The following is a 27493-nucleotide window of genomic DNA, read 5'->3' as shown; positions in this document are numbered from 1 at the left end:
TGATCTATTTTATCCGATTATAATTTTTCTTGTGTTTTCAGAATTGCTTTCTCAAAAACCTTCACCATCAAATTTGGAGATAAAGACATTGAAAAACTTGAGGGATGTAGGAAATTTGGACGAGGAGGAAAGTCATTGAAATTCATGAAGACAACTCTGCAGTATGATATAAATAGGCTTAACATGATTTAGAAATTAAGCTTTAAAAGCTTTGTTTCACCTCAACTGTGCAGGTTGCAGCAGGTAAAGTCATGTGTTCAGCCTTCTAATTAGAGAAACACCTTAGACTAATATGGGCAGGCAGAGGAGGGAGACAAGCCACTACTTAATCTGGACGTCATTAAGTGGGTTTCAAAACAGACCTCATCATCCATGTCTCTCCAGCTCTCTGATTGAACTTGCCAGTCCTGCAATCTAAAGTACGCTGTGTGAACGTGTGAGGTTTCTTTTTTCTCTCTGGGAGCTCGGCAGGTGTGTGATGATATGAGAGCTGTATGGATAAAGCGACCATTCCTCTCACTGGCCGGGGTTGGGCTCCTCATCTACATTGGTACTTTTCTAAAAGGCATGTATGAACATAGAGGAGGGGATGACAAGGAGATGGACATGCCGCATATAGCCAGGGATTTTTCTGGCATGGAGGCAATCATCAGCAATCTCTGTGAGTCGAGCATGCTTTGTTCAAAAGTAAACTTCAAGACAGTTCCTGATTTTCTATACATTTATTTTATGTGCATTTAAATACATTTTGTTGAATAAATTTGAAGGCCTGTGTCACAGATTAAAAGTCTAATAAATGAGTTAAATTGACAGCTACACCATAGCCCATTATTCTTTTTTAATAGCAGAACATTTGATCTTATATTTCCTTTTCTTTCTTTGGATTTCATTGTAAATAAGATTGAACAGAAGTTTACCATGGTTTGCCCCAATTTCCACAAGTATTCTGCTTCTCTACCTCGTCTGTACTTTTGCTGTAGCCTGAAATTGCAAAGTGCCCTTTTAAAGACAAGTTTACAGCTCGCACCTTAACCCCTAAAGAGAAATCCAGGTTCCTTTTATAATCCTGGAAGTGAAATGTAGTTTGCTTTTGTTCTTTGACTGAATTGTATTGATAAAATTACAATATCTGAGATTTCATTTTAAGGCCATATCGCAGCCCTACCTCTAATTCCTCGCTCTCAGTCTCCATCATCCTTCTTTCTCTTTTTTTCCCCAGACAAAGTATTCAGTTCTTTAGAACAAAAGCAGGATGCCATGCAGAAATTACTCGAGGAAGACAGGGACACACGAAGAGTGGCCGCAGAGGTTGATCAGATACCTGCCAGAAAACAGCCAGAGCAGAAAGAGAAAAGGGAAACAAAGAACAAGGACCATGAAAAGATCCAGCACCATACAGAAAAAAAGTCAAAATTACTGTACCCTCACTCTGCCCTGTTCAAGGAGTGGGGGACGAATCTGTCTGAGGATGAACAAAGAGAGGCAGAGGGATTGTTTAAGAAGTATGGATACAATGTTTTTCTCAGCGATCGCCTTCCTCTAGATCGACCTCTGCCAGACACCAGGGACCCAAGGTATACGTAAGACATGGTTTGATGTCAGACTTGTCATTTCACTTCAAACTCAGAGATAAGTTAAACAAACTCTTTCTATAGACTCCCTCTACTTAAAGGCAGGGTTGGCAATTTTCTCCAGATACACTTTTTAAGATTTTGGTTGAATTGTCTTTAGGTCCTGACAGAGATTAATAACTCATGTTCTCTGAATAAGGAACTAAGAAAATCTGTCATCTGTATCAGTTGTAAGCCTGTAAAAACTTCAACCAATGTCTGCCACGAGGTACCAATCTGATGAACCAATCACACGCCGCCCTGTCTCTCTGCTCGCTCTCTACCCCATGCATGCACGAGCCCACACTCAAAGCATGAGCTGAGGTCCGCTTCTGGACCAATGGCACTTGTGCATGTAAGTGAGGGGCGTGGCTTTTGAGGGAGCACAGAGGGGAGGGGGTGGGTGCAGACATAGCACTAAGGGAATGCTACTTTCAAAATCATGCTAAAATTACCAACCCTGCCTTTAATCACTCATTGATTATTTCCTTATCCTTTCTCTTGAAGGGTGTGTTTTATCTAGGGCTGGGCAACGATTAAAAGTTTTAATCGCGTTAATCGCATGAGTTCCTGTGATTAATCGTGATTAATCGCATTGTTATACGCAAAATCCAATAATGAATTAAAAAGTAGTGTATAGCGCACTTTTATTGTAAATGTACTTCTCAATTTAAACAATGTAATCAAAGCAAATAAATATAAAACTAAAGCTTATTGCATTCGTTGCAGTCTGGACGCAGAGTGGTGTGGGTCTCCTCTCTGCTCTCTGACTGCAGCTGGGTCTGCTGCGCGAGGCTACACTGACAGCCTGTGAGTGCTTTTGGAAGGGGGAGGGGCTCACGGCAGCACCCGCTGCTCGTTGAGGACAGTAACTGCAGAGCAATACGTGCTTTCACGTCAGTTTCTTACACCAAAAAAGTCTCCAATAACACCAGAAAAAGTCGCTAGATTTGTCGCTAGTAGCTGTTGACAAAAAAAGTCGCCAAGGGGGTTTGGAAAGTCGCCAGATTTAGCGAGAAAGTCGCCAAGTTGGCAATACTGTTTCCTCTTCCCTGTGAGCGCCGCAGCAGACATGCGCAGCAGTAAGCAACATACTAGGCTCGCTCACAAAATAAAAGCCAGTGAGCAACAGACTTTTACAATAAGAAAATGAATAATAAAAACTGCGTTAATGCGAGATAAAATAATTGTCTGCGATAATTAATTAATGAGTTAACGCGAAAATAACGCGTTAACGTGCCCAGCCCTAGTTTTATCATAAAGATCTTATGCAGTTGTTGACACTAAAACAGTTTTGTCTCTGAATAGATGTGCAAAGAAGAGTTATCCAAAGGATCTGCCGAGTATCGGAGTCGTGCTGATCTACCTGGACGAGGCTCTGTCTATTCTCAAGAGAGCCCTGCGCAGCATCATCGACCGCACCCCTAGACACCTGCTGAAGGAGATAATAATGGTGGATGACAACAGCTCCAATGGTTGGTCACCAAAAATCAGATTGGGCACACTCAGATTAAATAATCAGAAGCTTATATATTACTTAAAGGCAGGGTTGGTAGTTTTAAAAAACTAGCATGATTTTGAAAGTAGCATTCCCTCAGTGCTCCGTCTACACTCACCCCCTTCCCACTCTGCTCCCTTAATAGCCACGCCCCTCACTTACATGCACGAGCGCCATTTGTCCAGAAGCAGAATCCATTATATATGTATGGGTGTGCATTAGTGCACATGGCATGGGAAACCTGTACATTAGTGAAGGCTCCATTAATGCTGAACCATATTACATGTTAAGGAGCTACAAATGCAATAGAAATAGAAAGCCATGTCTTTTTCAGGGAATACCTGAAGACGATGCCAAACCACATTCTGGATGTATTCAAACAGCCTTCCTGCAGTCCTGACCTGTCACCCTTTAAAAGTCTTGTTATGAAGTGTAATATAAGACAAAGGAGACCCTGAACCTTTAAACAGCTGAATTTCTATGCTATGCAAGAATTTTAAAAATTTAAATGTTAAAAAATGACCGTGCCAAACCTTCGCGAAACATGTTGTTGGCATTATAATCAAAATAGGCATTTAATTTCTCTGTTTCAATATTTGCGCATATATCAAGAGATCGATTGGTAGTATAAACAGTTTCATATTTGCGGTGTCCGCCCTTTCATGAGTGACATTATTATACAATCCCTACATCAGCACGGGCCTTCATGTTGAAATAACTTCTTCTACTTCTTCACAAATTAAACACACTTTTCTTTGTTTCGCATTCAACATTGATAAATCAACCTCGCCTAAACTGTCCTTTCTGTGGCTCAGTAGTAGAGTCGGTCGTCTCTCTACCAGAAGGTTTCCATCTCCTGCTGTCTCATGTTGAAGTGTGGATAAGTTCATACTAATGGACACTTTACAATGCATTTATCGTTTATCCTTCTCTTTTCAATCCAGAGGACCTCAAAGAAAACCTTGATATATACGTGAAGTCACTGGAGCAGCAGAACCCAGGTCTTCTTATCACAAGAGTGAGGCACAACGAGCAGCGAGGCCTTGCTGCTGCCAGGGCGTCTGGATGGAGAGCGGCCACTGCAGATGTGGTGGCTATCCTGGATGCACACATTGAAGTACATGAGATGTGGTAAGACTGTGGTTAAAAAACCCACTTTATTTTCCACACTGGTTTCTGTGTCAAAGGTTTATGTGCAACATTTGATTTTATTATGGTTGATTCTGATTCTAATTACCCGTAGCAACGGTCTGCTACGTCTTGATAAGAAGACACCATTACACTGAAGGGCAGAAGGTTACTACTGGGCTCTAATCCCAGACTTTGGAGGTCACTGTAGTCATATCAATCTGCAGAAAGTAGTCTGGTTCATTATCCATGGGTCTGTGCACTGAGGGATGGACAGAAAGGAAACAAAAAGACTCATGAAAAGAGGATAAAAGACACAAAAACTTTACACTATGACAGAGAAATCTACAAAACTGAGGAACACTGTATGCGTTGAGTCCTAAGGTGCATTTATACTTACTGTAAGAAAGGCTGTGTAAAGCAGACTCTAGACACGGAGAGGATAGCAAACAGTGAGGTGTCGGGAAGTGAGTTAGATAAGTATGCTCCCCAGGGCCAAGATTGTGCGACTCATTGATCCAGCAGAAGTCGCCCTTGAGCACCAGCATAAAACCAAAACAAACTGCTGTTTGCTGACAACTCCGCTCTCCTCCAGCGACACACCTCCAACCCCTTTCCACTCACATTCGCATGAAGGAGTTATCAATTACAACGCACCATATTTAAGCACCATTAAGCGCAAGCAGCGGACAAAATTGTCCTTTGCTCGAGCTGCAATTGCCTTTGTCCTGCATTGTTGTGTTAGCAGGCTAATGGTAGCACACTTTGGTTAACTTGTAGCTTCATATTGCACATAAATTAAATCAGAATGACCAAGAACTAAAAACTCTTACATGACATCCAAATAATCAGTGAGTATGTTCTTCTTCTTCTCTCTAGTCTTTGACTAAATCAGCTTTTATACACAAGGGGAGGAGCCGGCCGTCCCGTCCATGTAAACACAGCTCTGACAACAACACAGCCAGCGGGACTCGAGCTTCTCATTCATTGTAGACAGTCAGGACTCAGAGACACATTTACACAGGATAGCCTTGATTTCTGATGTATTTATGTGTAAAATGTCGCACATTTGCCTTTAACCACCACCACATATATTTACCAAATAAATAAATGACATGTTTATTTTCATACACAATATCTATATATCTTCCAATATTTATGAAGAATACAACAAGGACATTGTAAACCAGAACAGAACTAGACACCAAGGCATCACTAATTATTCATCTATAGGCTATATATAAAAAACAGTGAACCTGTGCCGCTTCCAGGCACAGCTACAACCTCTTTCAAGGCATGTATGTGTAAGCAAGAGCGGGTATTTTCCATCTCAGAACATATAGATGTTTAGATAAACAGGGCCCAACATCTGTGTGTCCACACATGACACTGTGGATTATGGTTGTGTTTCTAAAGACATGTATCATTTTAAAAACACAAATAATTTCTAATTTTTTGGGGATTCTAAAGTAAGTAGCCGTGTAATAAAGGGGAGGAATGTATAGTGAGCGTGTTGTTAAAGTGGAGGAACCCCTTCAGGATGAGACAGCACGCCTTAGTGATAACAACCTGCTCACTGTATATTATCCCTGACATACATTTTCAGGTACTATAAACAGAGGGCTATTATGTTAAACATTAGTTTTCCCGTCAACTACTGGCTTCCAGAATATTTTTTCCTCATATTCAAATTTTCAAGCTAACCACCAGAACTGAAAATTTAAGTTTGCGTCCACAGATATTGCATTTCACAAAGGGGAGGCGTTCATACAGCAACCAAGTGAAAGGCGAGGTGATTTAGGGTTGATGGTAAAGACAGCCTGCCTCATATTTTTGGCTTCTGTGTGACCTGGATAGTTTTGCTCAGGGTGTGTTTTTTTTTTAAGGGAGGGTGAGGTTAGATATTTATGTTGTTTCACAACTTGCCTGTGCAGCCGCTGCCTAATCTGAGAGCCACCACAACCTTATTTACTCGCCATCTTGAGACACAGCTTGAGCAATGAAGGCTTAAAGCCCTTGCACAAGAGCGTTGTTGCAGTGGGGATAATGAGGCATGGGCGAGTGCTGTTAGTCACAGTCTCAGACAATTCAGAGGTGCATCAGACGTGAGGTAAGATGGCTTATTTTGCTCATCTCGTCAGTCTCTGCATCTGTAGGCTACTAAACGTTTTTCATGCAACCCTAGTTTTCCCTTATGTGGCCTCAGATTTAAACTTGTGAAATAGGAGGTGAAAGCCTTCAAGCAGCAGGCTCTTTGTGCTCTTCATGTTTATTTAGCCTCATCTCAGTCATACAGAAGTGATAAGACTGATTCACAGCACTAAGTAGCTCCTGATAAAATGTTATTATGAGACTTAAATGGAACCTTTTGTTGTACTGATTATTCTTAGAAACAGTACAATTTAACCCACAAAACAACTTTCTTTGAATTTAGGAAATATGTTGTATTGATTGATAAATTTGCCTCCCTTTCCTTCATGCAGGGCTGAACCCCTGCTAACCCAGCTCAAAGGTGACCGAACAGTGGTGGTGTCACCTGTGTTTGACAAAGTCTTGTTCGACGACCTCAGGGTGACTCCGTACCAATCAGCTGCACACGCCTTCGACTGGGCTTTATGGTGCATGTATGAGTCCTTTTCTCCTGACTATTACAAACTCAACGACAACTCATTACCTGGAAAGTAAGTTTAATTCAATCTGTCTTTTTCGGATTTACACGCTTGTCAAACAAATATAACATCATTTGAACATTGAGTGGAAGTAAGCACTGTGAACAAACCTTGAATCACTCTGTTAAGCCCCTCCCACCAAATCAAAAGAGCTGCTGACACAAGTCCTGTAACATGGAAGCTAGTTGATGCTAGTTTGTACAGAGTCATTGTGATTGTCTAGATAATCCTGATTGGTTAATCTAAATGACCAACAGGGTGCCCCTTGCACAGACAACCTACGCTCTCAGGTCCGGTCGGTAACAGGAAACATACAAGGAAAAATAAGTCATGAATCCTCAGGTTTGCCCCACATAATCCCATGGGCAAACACAGTTGTGTTAAATACATATGGTCACATGACCAATCATCCAGATTAGAACAGCTCACATCCTGTGCCTCATTGAGTCCATGTGGTTCAGTTGTATTCAGTTCATAAAACCCAAAATGACTCCCTTCTTAAGAGCTGGATAATCAAATTGCACGCTCTATGTTTAGGCCTCACTCTTTCAAGAGCCCTGATTGGTTGTTTGATTCAGACCAGACAAGTTTAAAAAATACAACGGGCAGGGGCTCACAGACACAGATCAGAGACTGTTTGATTTAAAGAACATAACATTTTAAATATTGTAAATGTTTAGGAATGATCTCAGCAGATAATGATGCTTACTGTGACTTTAACAATTTATAAATGGAGAATTCTTAATGATCAAATATTCTCAATATGCTGTGATGACTGAGAGATATTATGTACTATATGTATCGAGGTCTTAATAATAACAGTCTTCCTCTATGGCTTCAGGAGTCCGTCCGTCATGGGCATTTTTGTTGCTGATAGAAAGTTCCTCGGAGAAATTGGAGTTCTTGATGAAGGGATGACCGTATACGGAGGAGAAAATGTCGAGCTAGGAATTCGTGTGAGTTGATGCCACTCTTCTAACATGAAACTTTACAGCTGACGGCAGAATCTCCGGGCAATCTGCAAATATGGAGCCCAAAGATCCTCTGGAGAAAGAATGTGCAACATTTTGATCCAGTAGATGTCGCCCTTGAGCACCAGCATGAAACCAAAACAAACTGCTGTTTGGCAACACATCCAACCCCTCTCCACTCGCGTTCACAAAAAGTAGTTATGAATCAGAATGCACCATAATTAAGCACCACTAAGCGCAAGTGGCGGACAAAATTGTACTTTGCTCAAGCTGCAATTGCCTGTGTCCTGCATTGTTGTATTAGCAGGCTAATGTTAGCACACTTTGGTTAACTCATAGCTTCATATTGCACATAAATTAAGACAGAATGACCATGATCTAAAGACAACTAGTACAACTGTGAAACTTAAACAATGAGACATGATTTCAGCAGTGTGAGCAGAAACTGCAGTCAGTTGGATTCTTGTGCTTCATGAGAAATATGCAGAAGTAACTTGAGTTTTTGGCCAAAAAAATCTCTTCAATGTACTGATTTGGTTTTGTGTGGTAAATACCCATAAAACAAATCATACAGCCTATTTGTGTGCAGTGCCATCTTGCGGCGGCGAGGAAGAACACGGATAAATAAACCGTTGTTGTGATACGAGAAGACAATTTTCTCACCGCTGTCACTCAAGACTCGTAATATAGGTACTTCTAATGGAGAAAAATGTCTGATTAAAAAGTTGAAAATGGCACTGGTATTGTCAGTGCCATTTTGCTTAACTGAACAGCCAATCAGAGAGATTCCTACCCCCACCCACACCGGCGACGGCTCATGGCGATTCAACAAGTGGAATCGGCCAAAAAAAGGCCTACTGGGGCCGACGGGTAGTGACGGAGCTGGACACACCGCAAAAACTAGGGCGACGACCGCTCACCTACGGGCCGACGGTCTCCTTGGTGTGTCAGGGCCTTTAGTCAGAGAAGACCTCACCTGATGACCTTTAGTCAGAGAAGACCTCAACTGATGAGTAGAGTCTGGACTGCTGTTTCCTTTGGGTAATGATTTCCTTGAAGACAGAAAGAAAAACAATTTAAACCTGAACTAGACTTCTTGCATTATCATAGAGTTAAAATCTGTTAAAAGCTGCTAGTATTCCTTACATTTTAAGAAAAAATATAAATTGTTACTAAAATTACTTTTACATGTCTTTAAACATGATGCTCATAGCAGTTACATTAAAAACTGTCCAATCATATGAGAGATGATTTTACCTTTGAGTCCTTGGTGAAGGCGTGCTCTTCAGAATCAGCACTGCAAAAATGATGATGGCATCCATGATGATGGCGTCCACCTTCACAACCTGCTGCTTCAGTCCGGTTGCATAATAGTCACCTACAGGAAAACCACAGAAATGAAATAATAGTGCTTCAGGTTATTTATTGGAGGATGTACTCTATGCAAAGTATACTGCAATGATTACTTTCTCCTCCATTCCTGACGTCATCCTTGCTGTTGTCTTCTGTCAATGATGATTGGCTGGACGATTGAATATTTTGAACTTGCACGAAGACGCGACTTGCGCGACATTACAATTCGTCCTTGCGATGCAATTTCATGACATTCCCAAGTGGCAACATCAGGTCTTGAAAAATTAAGCCGATGCGGAAGTACAAAAAACTGCAGTTCATCAAGTGTCTGCTTGAGGCTGACTCCAGGAACACCAGTAGTCACATAAGCCCACAGCCAAAAAAGCCTGTTTTTACAGCAGAAATTAACATGTTTACAGCTTAGTTCAAAATGTTTTTGTCTGAGTAGCTCCTGTCTTGAACACTGTACTGGGGGGGGGGTTGATGAAGGAAAAGAGTTATCAGCCTGTTGTTAGTTTGACAATACAAACTATTTCATCGCTGTTGACATCAGTAAATATAAGTCCAAGACATTCCTCTTTTTGTCAGAACAGTAACAACCATGAACTGCATGCATTGTAATATTTATTTCTTCTGGATGTCTCACATATTTATTTACAGTCTATGGTCTAACAGTAGTTTTATTAACAAAAGAAAAGAAAAAAGATGCCAAAGCTCTGTCTTTTATTGTTTTAAAACAGACTTCTTATCCTTAAACATGCAATTACACCCAAGTAAGGATTTGTAACAAAATGTGAGAATTTAAATGTAAAGATTAGCCTCAAATTGTTTCGTAAATTGTATGTTAAAACTTTACTAATGTATTGCTCTGCTAACCCAGAAAAAGTCTGGGTTAAAAAGTTAATTACAAATAATTAAGACTTCAATAAATATTTGGGTTGAAGATAATTCGTTTTAACTGTGTTGTAGAAAAGTTTAATGTCAAATTACTATTTATTTTAGAGTTTGTTTTATCTCCAGGCTAGCAGGAGGAGCGTGAGCAGGAAAGCTGTAGGGGATGACAGCAGCCGTAGCCGTTAGCTATGCTGTGAAGTGGACTGCTAACGTCGAGTTAAATGGGCGGAGTTTAGTCCCGCCTTAACGCTGTAACTAGGTTGATCCAAAGTTAGGTTGAGACAGCAATTCCAATATGGATGCAGCCGTCGATTAGACTCATTTGCTGCCTCCGTAACAGACGGGTGATGTCACTCAGGGAGTCATTCCGTCGACTTTTGTGTGTTTGGTGTGTACACAGCTTTACAAGGTGACATAATTGTAATGTGTGGGATAATGTTTATGAATAAAGTTTTTTCAATTATCACAAAAAAAATCCAATGGACTGTCGCACATTCCTTTGAGCTGAGCATTCTATGACATCATGCCTGTGATCTGAGCATTCTATGACATCATGCCTGTGATCTGAGCATTCTATGACATCATGCCTTTAATCTGAGCATTCGATGACATCATGCCTTTGATCTGAGCATTCTATGACATAGTTCTCCAAGAGAGGCAAAGCTCAGACTGAACACAGTCAACAGACAGAACACAGTTAATAGACAAGTTTATAGTCAGCTGGGCAGTATACTTACTTTGATTTAGGAAAGACAACTTTAAAAGACATTTAAAAATGAATTTTGAGAGTTTGTATCAAAACGGACTTGAGAGCGAGTTGGAATGTGTTACAAAAGCAGTCAGCCTCTCACAACAAAACAACATCGCTGACTTTTCACTTCAGTATATGACAGAATTGATCAGCTATCGAGAATCTCACCCAGAAACGGAGCCCAAGATCACCATCTTGAGACACCACAAGCTATGGGGTAAGCTACTGTTCCATTATATCATATGTTTTATTTAAGTTTTCTTATTTTTGGTGTCCTGAGCTAGTCACTTGAGTAATTTAAGTAGTAATATAAAAATCAATTTCAGGTTTCTTAGATTGATTTTAAAAGGCTAACATAATATGCAAACTTTTTAATAAGTGTTTTATTCAGGCAAGATGGTATTAAGTATTACTCATTATAATCATTATTTTGGATATCTTTTCTGCCTCCCAGCCAGTTGAATGATAAAAATAACAATAATAATGAAATCATTACACAGATAAGTTAAAAAATGTACTTATAAAACATGTTTTAGAAAATATGTATTGTGTACTAATACATGTCCTTTTTAAAATTTTCTTTTCCAGAGAAAAATTTCAAGAAGGAAATGAAGAAAAGTCAGAAGTCTTCTACCACCACTACAAAAAAGATATCTGCAGTATCTCATTGTATGCCATCTCTGGATGAGGTAAAGGATGCACAGAAGACTCAAAAAAAGACACTCAGAGTATCATGGGTAGAGGCACCTATTCAACAGAAGAGTAAGGGAACAACTGACAATGTCAAAGAAGCAACAGACAAATCACAGCATAAGGTGCCACCAACTAAGAACACAGATTCAACACCTGCAGGGTCAAAATCCAAGGCAGTCAGTGTGCCCTCCAAGGCCCTTAAAAAATCCACTGACACTGCCCCTAAAACAAATGAAAAACCGCAGCGCATAGTAACGTCGACTCAGAAAAAGGTTCCCACACCTGAAATTGGGTCAGGGTCAAAGACCAAGGCAGTCAGTCTGAACTCCAAGCCCCTTAAAAAATCCACTGACACTGCCCCTAAAACAAATGAAAAACCGCAGCGCATAGTAACGTCGACTCAGAAAAAGGTTCCCACACCTGAAATTGTGTCAGAGTCAAAGACCAAGGCAGTCAGTCTGAACTCCAAGCCCCTTAAAAAATCTGCTGACAATGCCCCTAAAACACCTGAAAAACCGCAGTGCATAGTAACGTTGACTCAGAAAAAGGTTTCCACGCCTGAAATTGTGTCAGGGTCAAAGTCCAAGGCAGTCAGTCTGCCCTCCAAACTCCTTGAAAAAACACCAGAAAGACCCCAGGACAGAGTGACACAGTCTCAGAAAAAGGTTTCAAAACCTGCAAGTGAATCAGTGTCAAAGTCCCAGGCAAACAGTCTGCCCTCCAAACCCGTGGAAAAATCCTCTAGTAATGTCTGTAAAACACCTGAAAAAATGCCAAAAGTAGAGATGCCCGGACTCAAAAAGCTTTTGACACCTGCAATTGGATCAGTTTCAAAACCCAAGTTTGTCAGTGTGCCCTCAAAACCCCTTGATAAAAACACTGACAACTTCCGTAAAACACCAGACAAATCCCAGTGTACAGTGGCATCTGCTAAGGAAAAGGTTTCAACACCTAAAATTGTATCAGTGACAAAATCCAAGGCAGTCAGTGTGCCCTCAAAACCCCTTGATAAAAATACAAACAACTTCCGTAAAACACCAGACAAATCCCAGCGTACAGTGGCATCAGCTAAGGAAAAGGTTTCAACACCTAAAATTGTATCAGTGACAAAATCCAACGGAAACAGTCTGCCCTCCAAACTCATGGAAAAAAACACAGACATCCACAAAACCCCAGCAAAACCCCAGCGTATAGTTACACCGACTCAGAGGAAGGTTTCAACGTCAGTTTCAAAATCCAAAGCCGTCAGTTTTCCCAGCAATCATTTAGAGACAACCTCTGACAATGTAAAGAAAAGATCAGAAAACCCCCAGCGCATGGTGACACAAATTCAGGACAAAACTAAAGACAGTAAACACTTTCAACCTTTAAATACCCCGGTACCAATAGTTTCACAAAAGTATGTTAGTCCACCTAGTCCAAAGAATGGGACGGGAGGAGATCAGCTGTATTTAGATAAGGGTAAGGATTTCCCAAATAAACCCAGGAAAGGGTCAATAATGAAAAGGGAGGTTTTGCAAGAAAAAATCAAAGCTAGCCCTCTAGTACTAGAAACTTCTACAGGACCAAATAATTCAGAACCAGACAGCATTAGCACAATGCAGAAATTACCAAAGATCAAGAAGCAAAAGATTCAGAAAAAGATTCAGCCCAAAATGAAACCAGATAAGCCCAAAGTACCAAAGGCTCCATGGGTAGACATCACAATACCACCAGAACCGATGAAAAAAATTAGAGGCACTCAAAGGTCAGCTGTCGACAAAAATAATTTAATTCATAACGACACCGGCCCTCATTTACACGGTTTTACTCTCATCAAATACAGACGCGTGCAGGTAATACCCAGACAGCCAAACCAGTAACCCCATTTTGACTTTGTAATTTATTTTTGTCATCCTGCCCACTAGGTGCCCTTCAACCTTGGAAGGGGGTCCCCTCTTGTGTGATCCTTCTCAAGGTTTCTTCCTTCTTGACCTGTTAAAGGGTTTGGGGGAAGTTTTTCCTTGCTCGCTTGAGGGGGAAGGAACCTTATTTTATGGGTTTTAAGTTTAAAGTTAAGTTCTGGTCATTTAGAAATAATACAACACTAAAATAATAATGATAACAATAATAATAATGAAGAAAAATGAAAAATGAAAAATAAAATAAAATAAAAAATATTCAAATCTAATTTGATGTGATGTTTCATTGATACTAAAAGTTTACAAAAGTTTAAATGAAATAACTTTCTTTCAGTCAATGTTTGTGGAATTATTGTCTTAATTCTCCATCTATTTTCTAATGCTTATTCAGTGTTGGTTTGCGTTGGCAAAAGGCTAAGAACCCAGACTTCTCTTTTCCCATTATCGTTTTCCAACTCCTCCTGGGGGATTCTGAGGCGTTCTCATATGGAGATAGAATTGTATCAAAAAGATTTATACATATCGAAATGAAATGTATAAATATGCATACATTTATAAATATACAAATACAAATATACAAATATAAAAACGTGACATACAATACAAAACTAATTTGTAAAAATAAACGTGTATTTGTAAATATATTTTTGAGATTTGGAAAAATAAATATGCTTGACTTTGTGTGTGGATTCTGCATTTGTGGATCGCTTTTGGGCTTTTCTCTCGATAATTTTGAGACTTTCTTACACTGCAATCCATAAATAAATACCCCCGAATTTGATCGCAAATACGGCCTCCCCTGAACAACCAGTAGATGGCAGTGTTGTGCAGCCACCGCTGGTTATGGTTATAGTTCGGTATTTTGCAGACGCTTTTATCCAAATTTACCATCTATGACGGCTGCAGGATCAACAACATGGAAGCTAACAGTGGACTAACTGGATGGCTAAGTAATAACTAGTGATAACTGTTTCTTGTGGGTTGTAGTGACATTTTTTAATCTACTAAACAATATACATGAGTCCACTTAGTCAGTGTACAGACGGATGTCACTGTCTCTTCAAAGAACTAAGTGGTTCCTGCAGCGCATTGCTGTCAGCATTTCCACTGCTGCCTGAACTCCCGTAAAGATTATGCAAGCTGTATTGAATTGCAAATGACTTAAATGATTAACAATGGAAAGGTGGCAAGTGCTGTGTTTAGTGTTTCATTAAAACGGAAAGAGTGGAAATGTTAGAAGAATTAGAACTGAATATGTCAAACCATTTCACGCAAAGCCAAAGAAACACCTTTTAAGATGGTAAATGATATTAATCCCAATGAAATGCTATGAAATTCTCAGGGAGAGATTTAAGATAAAGATAAATACATTTGGTTGCAATACACAAGATCTTTGTAGGGATACTTTCTGAAAAGGATTTACAGTCATCAAAGTTAGAATATGATATAATCAAAGATAGTGTTTTAAAAAAAAAAAAAGCAAAATTCTCGACTTATTTTGGCAAAGCAATACAAACATAAATGTAGATTATTTTTGCACAAAGTTCATCAAAAGGTCCCTAGTTCTGTGGAAAAGTTCCTGCAGTCGAGAAAGAGCTTAACCGTATGAAACAAACCATGTGTATTAAAAGTATTCTATAGAGGCAAGAGGGAAAGAAAACAAAGTTAATATTAAAACCGCAAGCAGTGATCAATCAATCAGCAGCAGCGAGATGGCGCCAAGGAGGAGGCCAGCAGATCGATTTGTGTAAAAGTTGTTGCACTGGCAAGTTCGAACAGGTAACACAATGAAGATTACATCATAATTTATGTAGAGCCTGCCAGTGCAGGCTGGCACCGTGATGACACTTGTGAAATTTGGAGCACATTGAACATTGTTTATAGGAGGTAGTACTTTGTTCTTGCAGTAGGGGGCGCTATGGTTACAATTTATTATTGTTATGTGACTGTGTTCAGAGGCCAACCCTGATTATACCTGTGAAATTTAGAGCAAATCTGACATTGTATATGGGAGGTAGTACTTATTGTTTGCAGTAGGGGCGCTATCATTAACATGTATCATTGCTTTGTGACAGTGTTCAGAAACCATGGGTGCGTTCGAATTGTCCCTCCTATCTCCTTTCACTATCCATTTTACCTTAACCCCGGAAGCATTTAAGTGGTGGCTCCATGATAAGAGCCGTTTGAATTCTCTAAAAGTTAAGGAAAGGTGGGTCAATGCTTCTTCATAACCTCCTTTAGCATAGGATACACTGGACCATCCTTTACCAAAGGAGATGAGATATGCCGCCCCACAATTCCTTGCGGCTGCAACATTTAAAGCGGGTCGCGCATCCGACTGTTCACGAAAATAAACAATGATTGTAAAGTGACACAGATCAAGGGATAAAAAGATAAAATACATTTTTATCAGATGATGTTTTATTCAACATATTTCATTCATTGAGAATGCTTTGTGCAGTTGTACATTTGTATGCTTCGAACATTATGTGTAGGCTATATCTTACATAAATGTAATAATTCATTTCATACAATCATATTTATTTTGATGTTGATTTCTGAGTAGACAGGAAGGTGATGGTTTCACTTTTCTTACTTGTAGCCTGGTATTCTATATTTCTTTCATATCAATCCCAACCTTATGGTAATTAGGATTATTTCACCTGTAAGAAGGCACAGGGGAAAGTTTTTTAGATGCGCTTTTAGTAGTCCATTATCTGAACATTGTAGTTTCAACACGGCGGACCCACGTCATTAACCTCCGCCAGCCCGTCGCATTTAATGATGTGGCCTAGTGGAAATGTGGTCGGATTGTCAGAGCAATGAGATCGCCTTTCCCTAAGTCCTTTATGAATTCTCCTAACATCTTTCCTTAACCTCATGACGTTTTCCCCGGGGTTAAGGTAAAGTGGATAGTGAAAGGAGATAGGAGGGACAATTCGAACGCACCCCATCCCTGGTTATACCTGTGAAATTTGGAGCAGATCAGACAAAGTATTAGAGATGTAGTACATCCTCTTTCCAGTAGGGGGCGCTATGTCAATGGCATAATTGTATTAGGTCAGATGTGATCAGGCCAGTACTGACATCGTTCAAGTGAAATTTGATGGAAATCTGAAATTCTATATGGCAGGTAGTAAATAGTCCTTGTAGTAGGGGGCGCTATGGTAACAGTTGAATTTTGTTATGTCAATGTGTTCAGAGGCCAACCCTGATCATACCTGTGACATTTGAAGCAGATCAGACAAAGTATATCAACATGGGTCTGAATTACATCCGTCATCACCTCGACTCCCCAGGGACCTATGCTAGGATCCTGTTTGTGGACTTCAGCTCGGCTTTCAACAGGATATTCTCCAACACAAACTCACTGAGCTCACAGTGCCGGCCTCCACCTGTCAGAGGATTAGGTGAGGCTGGGGAGCACTACATCCAGCACCCGGACAAACAGCGCTGGCGCCCCCCAGTGGTGTGTTCTCTCCTCACTGCTCTTCTCCCTTTACACAAACGACTGCACCTCAGGGGACCCTTCTGTGAAACTGCTGAAATTTGCAGACGACACCACCGTCATCGGTCTCATCGAGGACGTTGACAAGTCTGCTTACAGACGGGAGGTGGAACAGCTGGCTCTCTGGTGCAGTCAGAACCATCTGGAGCTGAACCCGCTCAAGACTGTGGAGATGACAGTGGACTTCAGGAGAAGCCCCCCTTCACTCCCCCCCTCACCATTCTGAACAGCACAGTGTCTCCTGTGGACTCCTTCAGGTCCCTGGAATCCACAATCTCTCGAGACCTGAAGTGGACCTCCCACATAGACACAATCAGAAAGAAGGCCCAGCAGAGGATGTACTTCCTGCGTCAGCTCAGGAAGTTCAACCTGCCCCAGGAGTTGCTGATCATGTTTTACACTGCCATCATCCAGTCTGTTCTCTGCACCTCCATCACTGTCTGGTTTAGATCTGCAACCAAACTGGACAGACACAGACTGCAACGGACTATAAGGACTGCAGGAAAATCATTGGTGTCGACCTGCCCCTCATCCAGGACTTATACCAGTCCCGGGCCAGGAAACGGGCAGCTAGTATCACTGCAGACTCCTCACACCCCGGACACAAACTTTTCAAACTCATCCCCTCTGGCAGGCGTTACAGAACACTGTACACAAAAACAACCCGTTAAAAGAACAGTTTCTTCCCCCAGGCTGTGACTGATGAACGCTAAACAGTCAGAGTGTCAGACCAGTTGCAGTGAAATGACTCTAAACCAACCATCACTGTGAATATACATACTGTATATGTATATATACATATATATATATATATATATATAATTTAATTTAAATGATCAATATACACACACTTATTTATGTAAATACTGTAATTGACATCTTAATTGACCAATCTGTCACATAACTGCATTTTTCTTATTATCATGTTACACTTCAGCATCTTTTGCACTATTCACCACTGCACTGTTTCATATTTAGTCATGTAAATATTAGTCTTTTCTTATTATGTTTATTGTTGATATTTAATGGTGTACCTGTTCATAAGAGAGCACAGTTCACTGAAGTTAAATTCCTTGTGTGTGTAAGCATACCTGGCCAATAAATCTGATTCTGATTCTGATTCTTCCCTTAAATAACTCAACTATCAACTAATGTAAGGACTTTTATATCTGTTTTTTACTCTTTTTCTTGGTGGAGCTCCAAGTTGTGGTTCCCCAGATACGTCCACATCACACGGGAGGATAAACTCCAACCTCATATAAAATATCATATCTACTGTTTCGGTGAGCATTGGGCAATCCAGTCGTTCCCAAAGTTTCTGATACATACAAAGTCCCAGAGCTTGGCTGTAGGGTTTCCAAGACGGCTGATCTTGTACCTCAGCATGTCGTCTACCACAGCATGAAATAGTGACTGATACTTTGCCACTGAACACCAGTGGATCGTCAGTGGGCAGTCATCTAGCAGAGGAGTGGTGGTAGCTGATCAGGTGGAATGTTGGCCTGGGGCCTGATGTCCGACGTTAATAGAGTCAGCATTATGGGCAAGGTGCTGAAGAGCAGGAGAAGTGGTAGGACTGGCCACAGTGGTCCACTTCCTCTTCTTGGGCAGTTTAGCAGCAGGAGCTGAGTGGTGGTGTTTTGAGTCCTGAAATTACATTAAAAAATTAGAAGTTGTCAAACAGAAGCATACTTTTACAATGTCACAAGAAAATGTAAACTGCATGCAGAAACTATTTGGCTTCAAGCAGATTTAAGTGTCAGGATTCTCTGTCAAACGTCCAGGGAAGGCATGCTTAAAATAAGTACAATTGTAGATAATACAATAAATAATTCTTGCTTTGGATCATCAGAACTGCTCGAAATAAGATTTTCTTTTTAAATAACTTTAGTGAAGGCTGAAGATTTGGCTCAGACTTTTTAAAAAAGTTTTAGTGAATTGAATTTTTAGAAAATTGAAGGTGAAAATGCACATTTCCACATATTCAAGCTAAACACATTATGTTTCTCTAATATGAGACAGATGAGAAACATCTGACATCACCTTCTTGAATAGTTGAACGGTAAATGTCTGCTTTCTTTCTTGTTTATGTTTTTTTCTTGTACCTGTTCATATAGGTGTGGACATGTGGAGGGAGTGTTGAAGTAGTGCCCTGCTCCAAGGTCGCCCACATCGAGAGGCACCACAAGCCCTACATGCTCGATCTTGCCCCCGCCATGAAGAGAAACGCCCTGAGGGTAGCAGAAGTCTGGATGGATGAATACAAGAAAAATGTTAACATTGCTTGGGGTTTACCATTAGAGGTACTTCATATATCAGAAGAGAATATCTTTATTGTGAAGAGTTTTTAAGAGATTTTTTACTGTCTTTTTGCTCTTAAACAACAGAGATTTAAATTTTAAAAGTAATTTTCTTTACCTCTGCAGAATCATGGATTTGACATTGGGGATGTTTCGGAGAGGAAACAACTCAGAGAAAGATTGAAATGTAAACCCTTTAAATGGTACATTGAAAATGTGTATCCTAAGCTGGATTCCTTGGACGTACTAGCTTACGGAGAAGTAAGTTTAGTTCCAATTTCAGTCATGTTGGTCATAGTCACCCAGTGTTGAGAATGGAAGTTACAAATGAAACTACGGCTCTGTGAGTTAAGATCGAGAGTTCTCTGTCAGTCTGAATCTTTGTAACAAGATCCTTGTGTAGCGATGATATGGTGGTGCAGAGAAGCCACCTCGATCAGGCTGTTGTATCTGCAGTGTTGTGAGTACTACCGAGGAAATGACACTTAAAGGATATCTATTAAACTCTCTTTCACCATCAGCTATGTAGGTGTCTGGGACACCTATTGAGTAGTGTTGCGAGATGTGTAGCACAAAAACGTATTCATCTGATAATGGCGTCAGTAAAATCCCTAATTTCCACCTCTGCCTGAAACTTTTAATTTCAGCTGCTGTCTCTTTAAAGCCCCCCTCCCCCCATTCCCACTTTCCACATTCAAGTTATATTTTAAAGTGATTTAACGAAAAGCACGGTTGATGGAGAAAGACACCGGAATAGTTCAATCAGAAGAGACTTAATTAAGATTGAACAATTATTTATTGAAACATTTAGGTAATACATGTGCAAAGTCTTTGGGGATTAGACTCCATCATGATGACTTCGTGTACTTGGAGGGGTGATGAGACCGACAGCAAGATAGGATACCCCTCTATAGAGTCTAGACCCTGGTGGTGGTGGTGGTGGTGATAGAGGAATGCGGGATGTGATGAGGAGTGGGTTTCTGAGGCTGGATCTGAACTCTGCTGAGCTTGAATGGAGGTGACCGGGTTGGAGGAGGTGCCACAGTGATCGCACTGAAATGACAAACTGACTGTGGAAGAGAGAGAACAGATTTTAAAATTTGACAGCAGCAGGATGATTGGTTGAGAGAGGTTGTGGCAGAGTCGGGTTGGATTATTACTTAAAGAATAAACGACCCAAATCAGCTGATCACCAGAGCAAGAGACGGAGGAAGTTGTAGAGAGGAAGGGGATAAATTGAAAGAAGAAAATTGTATAAAAGTCTTCCTGCTTGTACTTACGCTGAGCTCCATTTAACTACAGTGAATAGAAACAGAAAGAGTAGAGTGGCTAGCAAGTGTGTGAGGACGAAAAGAGAACTGAAGCGAGGTATACAGATTAAGTCTATGTGGGAAAAAAATAAAATAATATCGAAAATAAAATCAGTTTAATATTGTAATAAAAAATAACTTGATTTATACATTCTTTCAAATGTTTGCCATGTATGGTGATCATTAAAATGTAATTTGCCAGCTGCAACAAGTAATAAACCACAACAATGTTTATGTTTAATGTGACTGAAAGATCATAAATGTTATGAGCCGCCTCTATCAGTCATGAAGAGTTCATAGACTCTGTGTGGTAAAGGCACTACACTGCAGGGTGTGTGCCACATGCTTACATCAAATTGTGTTTTGATAAGTCTTTTTCTTACAGATGAGGAATCTTGATGCTAACATGTGCATTGACCGAGGCCCAGTGCCGGGTCATACACCTATCGCCTATGTTTGCCACCACTATGGACCCCAAGTAAGTAATGGAAGAAATATGATCAGTCTCTCAGAAGTAACAAGCTGCATTAAAGATAATGTGCTGCATTTGGATAAGCAGAAACAATCTACTTGCTCACTTTATTTCTTCAGCACACTTATTACCGTGAAAGTGGTGAGTTCTACATCGGTGGCATCAAGTCCCACAAGTACAATGACAACCGGTGTTTAACTGACGTTGGCGAGGAAGAAACCTTCCCCGGCCTTTATGACTGCAAAGAGGCTGCACGGACCGGAATGGGGATTTACTGGGACTTCACTCAGGTATGACAAAATCAACTGTTATTAAAATAATGACAGTCAGAGAAGAGATGAGGCAAAGAGAAATGTTATCTCTGTAGAACAGTTTAGAAAGTCAGAGTTTCAAAGTGTTCGACATAAAGGCCCTGACACACCAAGCAGGCAGCAAAGAACTAGTAGCGACAAAGGCCGCCTTTGGCGTGGTCTCACATCTCCTTTTGTCTTGGCCAAAATATTGCACTAAAACACACCGCAAAGACTACAGCCGACGGTCAACCAACATGTACGTTCTGCACATGCGTGAGAGGAAATAACTCTCTATTCCAGCAGGTGGCGGTAGTCCATTGTTATGATACGAGAAGACCATTTTTCACACCGCTGTTGCACACCACTCGTTTTATAGGTAGCCTACTAATCGAGAATAATGTCTGATAAAAAGTTGAAAATGGCTCTGGCGATTCCTCTCACTGACCGCTGACGACGATTCAACATGTCGAATTGGCCAAAAAAATGCCGATGAGTAGCGACAGAGCCGGACACACGGCAAAAACTAGGACGACGACCGCTCACCGATGGTCCAACTAGGGCCAACGGCCGACAATCTCCTTGGTGTGTCAGGGCTTTTAGAGGATAAAAGAGTTTACAGAAAATATTGGTTAATGTTGTATGCAGATGATATTGTGTTCTCTCTTTCAGGGCAAAGAACTCAAGAGCAGACGGACGAAGAGATGTCTGGAGATTAAAAATGGAAAACTTCTAATGCAGCAGTGCTCTGGCCAAAGATGGAACATTCAAAACATAATTAAAGCATTTTAACACCAGGACCGCCAGCAATTTTGGGCCCCCTGCGAGCGACTGAGTCTGTCAGGCCGTCATATGTAATTTCAATGTTTGTGCTCATAAACACACAATTAATTTTTTTGATGAAGTTATCATAAATTACAATAAATACAACTTACTTTAATGTACAAACAAAATATCACAGAGCATAGAGCTGGATTGGCAACCTTTTAATTGTCTCATGTCAATTCACAATATTTGTTGGCTTTTTTATAGTGGGCAGTTTTTTTGTCTTTTCTTTTTACTGCTGTTCCACGTCTTCCGTCGCTAAAATACATTCTACAAAAATAAATAATAAATAACTTTTAGTCTATTAATATTGTTGACTATATTAGGATATGCATTTTAATTAAACAATGCAAAAAGAGATAAACACCGAAATAATGAGAGGAAACATTTTTTTAATGATGCTCCTCCTCCTGCTCCTCTCAGAAACTGGATTTCTTTCCAGGAGAGAAGGGTCTTATTCTGCTTGCAGTGGGTGTTGATCTGACACTGCCTTCCTTTCGGCTCTTGTGGCTGCTGTGGCTTCATGGGCACCGATGTCAGACTGGCATCATGAATAATCTGTGTTGTAACATTAACTCCATGAAAGATAAGCTCTTGATCAATTATAAAGAAATATGGTTTCAGAATGGTCTATCCAAGCCAAAACTGAGGACATATGTACAGATCAAACATGATTTTATGCCTGAGTTATACAATATGTTACATGGCGTTTTTCTAGAAGCCAAAGATCCTTGGTTGCACAAAACGATCTGGTATTTTCCCTCTGGCCATTGAAGTTGCTCGATTCAAAAATATTCCTTTATTTGACTCTGTGAGATGTGTGAGTTGGACGAAGTTGAAACTGAGTCCCACTTTCTTCTGCATTGTACAAAATATGAGGATTTAACAGAATTAGTATTTCATGAAGTAGCTCGTCAAAAACCTGAAATATTGGCTTGGGCAGATGTGCAGAAACTGGAATGGCTGTTTAAGTTTGATGTGTTTAAGCTTGCTAATTTTGTCTCAAAAGCCTGGAAAAGAAGACAGGATATTCTGTTTAATTAGGGTTTTGTTTTCTCTTTTTATTTTGTGACAATAAATAGACCTACTATGCACTCTGATCCTGGAATGTTTTAACTCATGGTGTCATGTAAGACCATTTGGGCTGGGTATACAAATGTATGTATGAAACAATGATAAAATAAAAACTTCAAACTTCCTATTGCTATTATGATGGCAATCTTATCTCAAGATTGTGGGGAGCTCACAGACAGATCAGAAATCAGACATCATTTCAATTCAATATTGTTACAACATTGGTTGTCACCATACCAGTTTTTGTTTTTTAAATGTGGATTTAGACAGTGCTCTTCTATTTTCTTGGTGGAACTTTTGGATAAAAATGCAACGATAGATATTTTTATGGATTTTTTTAAGCTTTGGCACTTTTCCATATATCGATTGTATAAAAAAAAGATATATTGTTCATAACATCGTAGATGTCGTAGAACAAGTATTGCTAGAAAAAAATGTATAACCCTTGGGACAATGTAATGATCACATTTTGTTATTTTCACTGAAATTCTAATCAAATAATGTTGCCTACTTTAGCCTAAAGGTCACATATTCTCCTCCTTTTCATCCAGTGTAAATAAGTCTCAGAGCTCCCCAAAACACGTGTGTGAAGTTTCTTGTTTTAAATCCACTCTGATCCTGTATTTGATCATGTCTATGAACCCCTCTATTTCAGCCCTGCTCAGAACAGACTGTTTCTGTGTCTGTACCTTTAAATGTAAATGAGCTGTGTCTGACCACGCCCCCTCTCTGAAAGGGCTTGGGTGTCTCGGTCTTTCTCGCTCCATGTCCTATTGTTTACAGTGAGAAGGCAGACTCAGAGGGCAGAACAAACACCTAGCTGTGGGAGTGTCACCCACCTGGGGGAGGGGTTACTGCCCTTTGTGATGTCATGAAGGGAAAATCTCCAAACGGCCTGTTTGAGCACACATTTTTTGAAAAGTGGGGCAGGCGAAAGATGGAGAGGCTGGATTCTTCTCATGATTGGGGGATTTGTAGACAGACTAGGGACACATATTAGTGTAAGAGAAACATGGTAAGTTTATTTTGCATAATATGTGACCTTTAGAAAATCACCTATATAAATATCAAGACGTTGCATTAGTATTCCTCTGATTTGACCAAACAGCATCATTCAAAGCTTGTATATGACACTTTTATCATTTAATAAAACTGAAATGAATACACTTTATAGCTGCTGTGCACAAATAATCCTCTTTATTTGCTCTTACATATTAGTTATATCATAATACTGTCGTTGCATGCAGCAGCCTTTGGGTCATGACCCCAAATGGTATTCAAATGGGCTCCCCTGAAATGTCTAATTATTGATCAAAGTTGAATATATTGGAGCATTCTGCTTTAATTAAGCTACAAGACGTAATCTTATAGGGCTGATGTAGCCCATGTTACAAACTATCTCGGTATGCATCCAGCATTAATTTCCAGCCTTTTAAATACAAGCTCACCTGGCAGTACACTGAGAAAAGAAAAATCCTCCCTTTTTGGACAATTCTCATCCTCAATAATAAACCTGAAATAGCCGGAATGTTCCCTTAAAGTACTGTTTATTTGCAACTCAAAAGAAAAATCACGATTTAAATTTTAATTTTATCAAAAAGCTAAAACATCAAATCTAGGGTCCCCAGAGTTTTGTGAAGTCAAAGTTGGGTCACAAGCCAATAAAGGTTGGCAACCACAGCCTCAATGTGACCTCTAGATAGCAGAAGTGTTGTAGTCCTAAAAACTCAAGGCAGCCTGTTGTAGTTTCAAACATTGCCTGTAGAGTGCGCCCACACACTGTATTATCCATGTGCTGATGATTGCACAGTCTCTTAGCACTGAGAACAACTCAGTGCTTTGCTCCAAGAAGTAGATGAAACATATCACAGTGTATTTTATTTACAATGACGGGTACAAAGGTTCTCCTGTCTGTAGAAACAATAATAGCTATGTGAATTATTGACTGCGATACATGTTCCCAGGGCACATCAGAAAAGTCTGTTCATTCATTTCATAGAGTTTTAAACGTTAAAGAATCAATGTTTCTTTGGATCAGTTTTATTCAGAACTAAAATATCACTTGCACTCAGTGAAGCATCAATTACACCATTTCTATATACGTCGATGAGACCATCTTCTGCACAGATTGTCCATGAGAAGAGAAAATTAAGTGATGGATATCTACAGCTCATTTTGTCTGGTCACACTAGAAGTAAATGGTACAGCAAACAACGCATTCCTGTCAGATACAAAGTGCTGATGTGCACGGTGACTCTCTCAGGACTTGAACATCTCGGAAAAGGGATCATCAGGACAAACTTGCTTTATGAATTTAGAGGACAGTGTCCTAATTATGCAAACTCAATGACAGTTATACAAAGCTGACTTTGCAAGTTATTAGTGTGTGTGTGTGTGTGTCTGTGTGTATAGCATATGTAAAGATCTGTGTGTAGAGTTTTGGACTTCTTTAACTTGAAAAGAGCTGCAACCAGGGAAATGGTAGAGAAGTCTTTAGTAGTGTCTTTAAAGTAAAGTTAAAGGAAAAAGGGATTGGGAGATAATTTAAACTAAGATGTGTTCCCGTCCAGGGTCTGCAGCTGCTTCCTATCAGTAACTCACTGTCCCGTTTTAACTGTCCTGTGGGCAAAGCAGAGAGTGGAGAGGCTTTTGTTTAGTCCTGAGTATTTGTTCAGAAAGTCAGCTTCCCAGCTGATCGGTGGTTATCAGTGTGACATGTCTTGATCCTGGTGCATGAGCCTCTGTTACCCCCACCATGCTGCTGCGTGGTTAAGTAAACTGCTCGGATTGCCTGATGGGCTGCAGGTACACCCAATGTCATGTGCCTAGAGGCTGCAGCACCTGAACTGGGAAAAACACTCCATCTATCTCCTCCCCCAGCCTGAGCTTGGGGATCTGCTGCCTGCGCTGGATTGGATGGTCTGTTTGCAACAGCAGATTGATGCTGCATTCATGTGCTCCTTATATATATTTTGCCCCCATCTGATGACTTACTGTATATGATGTCAAGTCGGCAAGTCAGGCACCTAATTCTTTTCAGATTTTCGGGGGTCGTTGTTCCGACTTGAACAGGCGTTTATGTGCATTTTACACTTGACTGTCTACAATGAGTGTGACACCCGAGTCCCGCTGTCTGGGATGTTTTCCCTGCCGTATCTACATCGTGTTTACATGGACGGGACGGGACGGCCGGCTCATCCCCTTGCGTTTAAAAGTTGTTTAATTGAGGGACTAGAGAAAAGAAGAATAACATACTGTACTCACTGCTTATTTGAATGTCAAGTAAGCGTTTCTAGATCACAGTCATTTCATGTAAATTTACATTGTGAAGTGTGAAGATACGAGCAAACTAAAGGGCACTACCATTAACATGCTAACACAACAATGCAGCTCGAGTTGTTTTGGTTTCATGCTGGTGCTCAAGGGCGACATCTGCTGGATCAAAAAGTTGCACATTCTTCCTTTAAGGTATAGGATTTGAAAAAGGACATACAGATTTAGAGGAGACTTTTCTGAAAGTTTATTCTCTAGAAAGCGGAGATGCACGTTATTTCAGGTCTGATGCACATGTGATGTTGCCCTCTGTGCAGCATGCAGTCAGCCAGGACTAACAATGGGAGCTGGGGCGGCACTAAGCTATTAGCCAGACTGGCTGAGGAAGAATGAGGAGTTGGGTACAGCCTGCTCTGAGGACTGCCAGAGGGCATCGAGGACCTGAAATGAACAATATGAAGAGCCCCCCCTCCCCTCTCCCTTACCCCAACAAGTCAGACTGCCACCAAGACTGAGACCGCCTGAAGCTGCAGGATGTCAGAGTTTGACTCATGGCTGAATATTGACTAAAACAACATTGCAGAGATGATCTCCAGTCAGTTGTGCAAAAGGCATCTGGGTCAGCTAAATGTGTTGATTTGCATTTCCCAAATATTCACATAAAGGGTGAGCATAAAGCAAAAAAACATCCTCCAGGGCTAATAAATGAATCAAGCATGAAGAGCAAAAATATGCAGTTCCTTAAGTGGCCACTTAGGGCTGGCTCCAAATGTGAGTCAATCCCAAAAGACCATACAGTAAAGCACTCATCTTTAAACTAGCATGAAACCTGGTTTAAAAAACAGTTTTGTCGCACAACTCATCCACTGAAATTTTACAAAGGCCTAAAAAAACATGCTGTAAAATTTAGCGGACCAGTGTCGGTCATACAGCGACTGCTGTCAACAGACTGTTGTCATAGAGACAGGACGGA

General features: G+C 40.4%; 1 protein-coding gene across 1 annotated transcript; it reads left to right on the top strand.

The window, feature by feature from the left end:
- Positions 1 to 483: 483 nt before the first annotated feature.
- On the top strand, positions 484 to 22713 carry LOC132973500 (probable polypeptide N-acetylgalactosaminyltransferase 8). Its single transcript, XM_061036988.1, has 11 exons — positions 484 to 661; positions 1220 to 1574; positions 2919 to 3085; positions 4053 to 4239; positions 6720 to 6917; positions 7747 to 7861; positions 19094 to 19279; positions 19403 to 19537; positions 20972 to 21064; positions 21178 to 21348; positions 22021 to 22713. The coding sequence occupies exons 1-11, from the start codon at positions 484 to 486 to the stop codon at positions 22138 to 22140; spliced, it is 1905 nt and encodes a 634-aa protein (XP_060892971.1). The 3' UTR covers positions 22141 to 22713.
- The last annotated feature ends 4780 nt before the right edge of the window (positions 22714 to 27493 follow it).

Source organism: Labrus mixtus, chromosome 4, assembly GCF_963584025.1.
Source record: "Labrus mixtus chromosome 4, fLabMix1.1, whole genome shotgun sequence".
Taxonomy (NCBI): Eukaryota; Metazoa; Chordata; class Actinopteri; order Labriformes; family Labridae; genus Labrus; species Labrus mixtus.
This window is presented reverse-complemented; position numbering and strand designations above follow the sequence as displayed.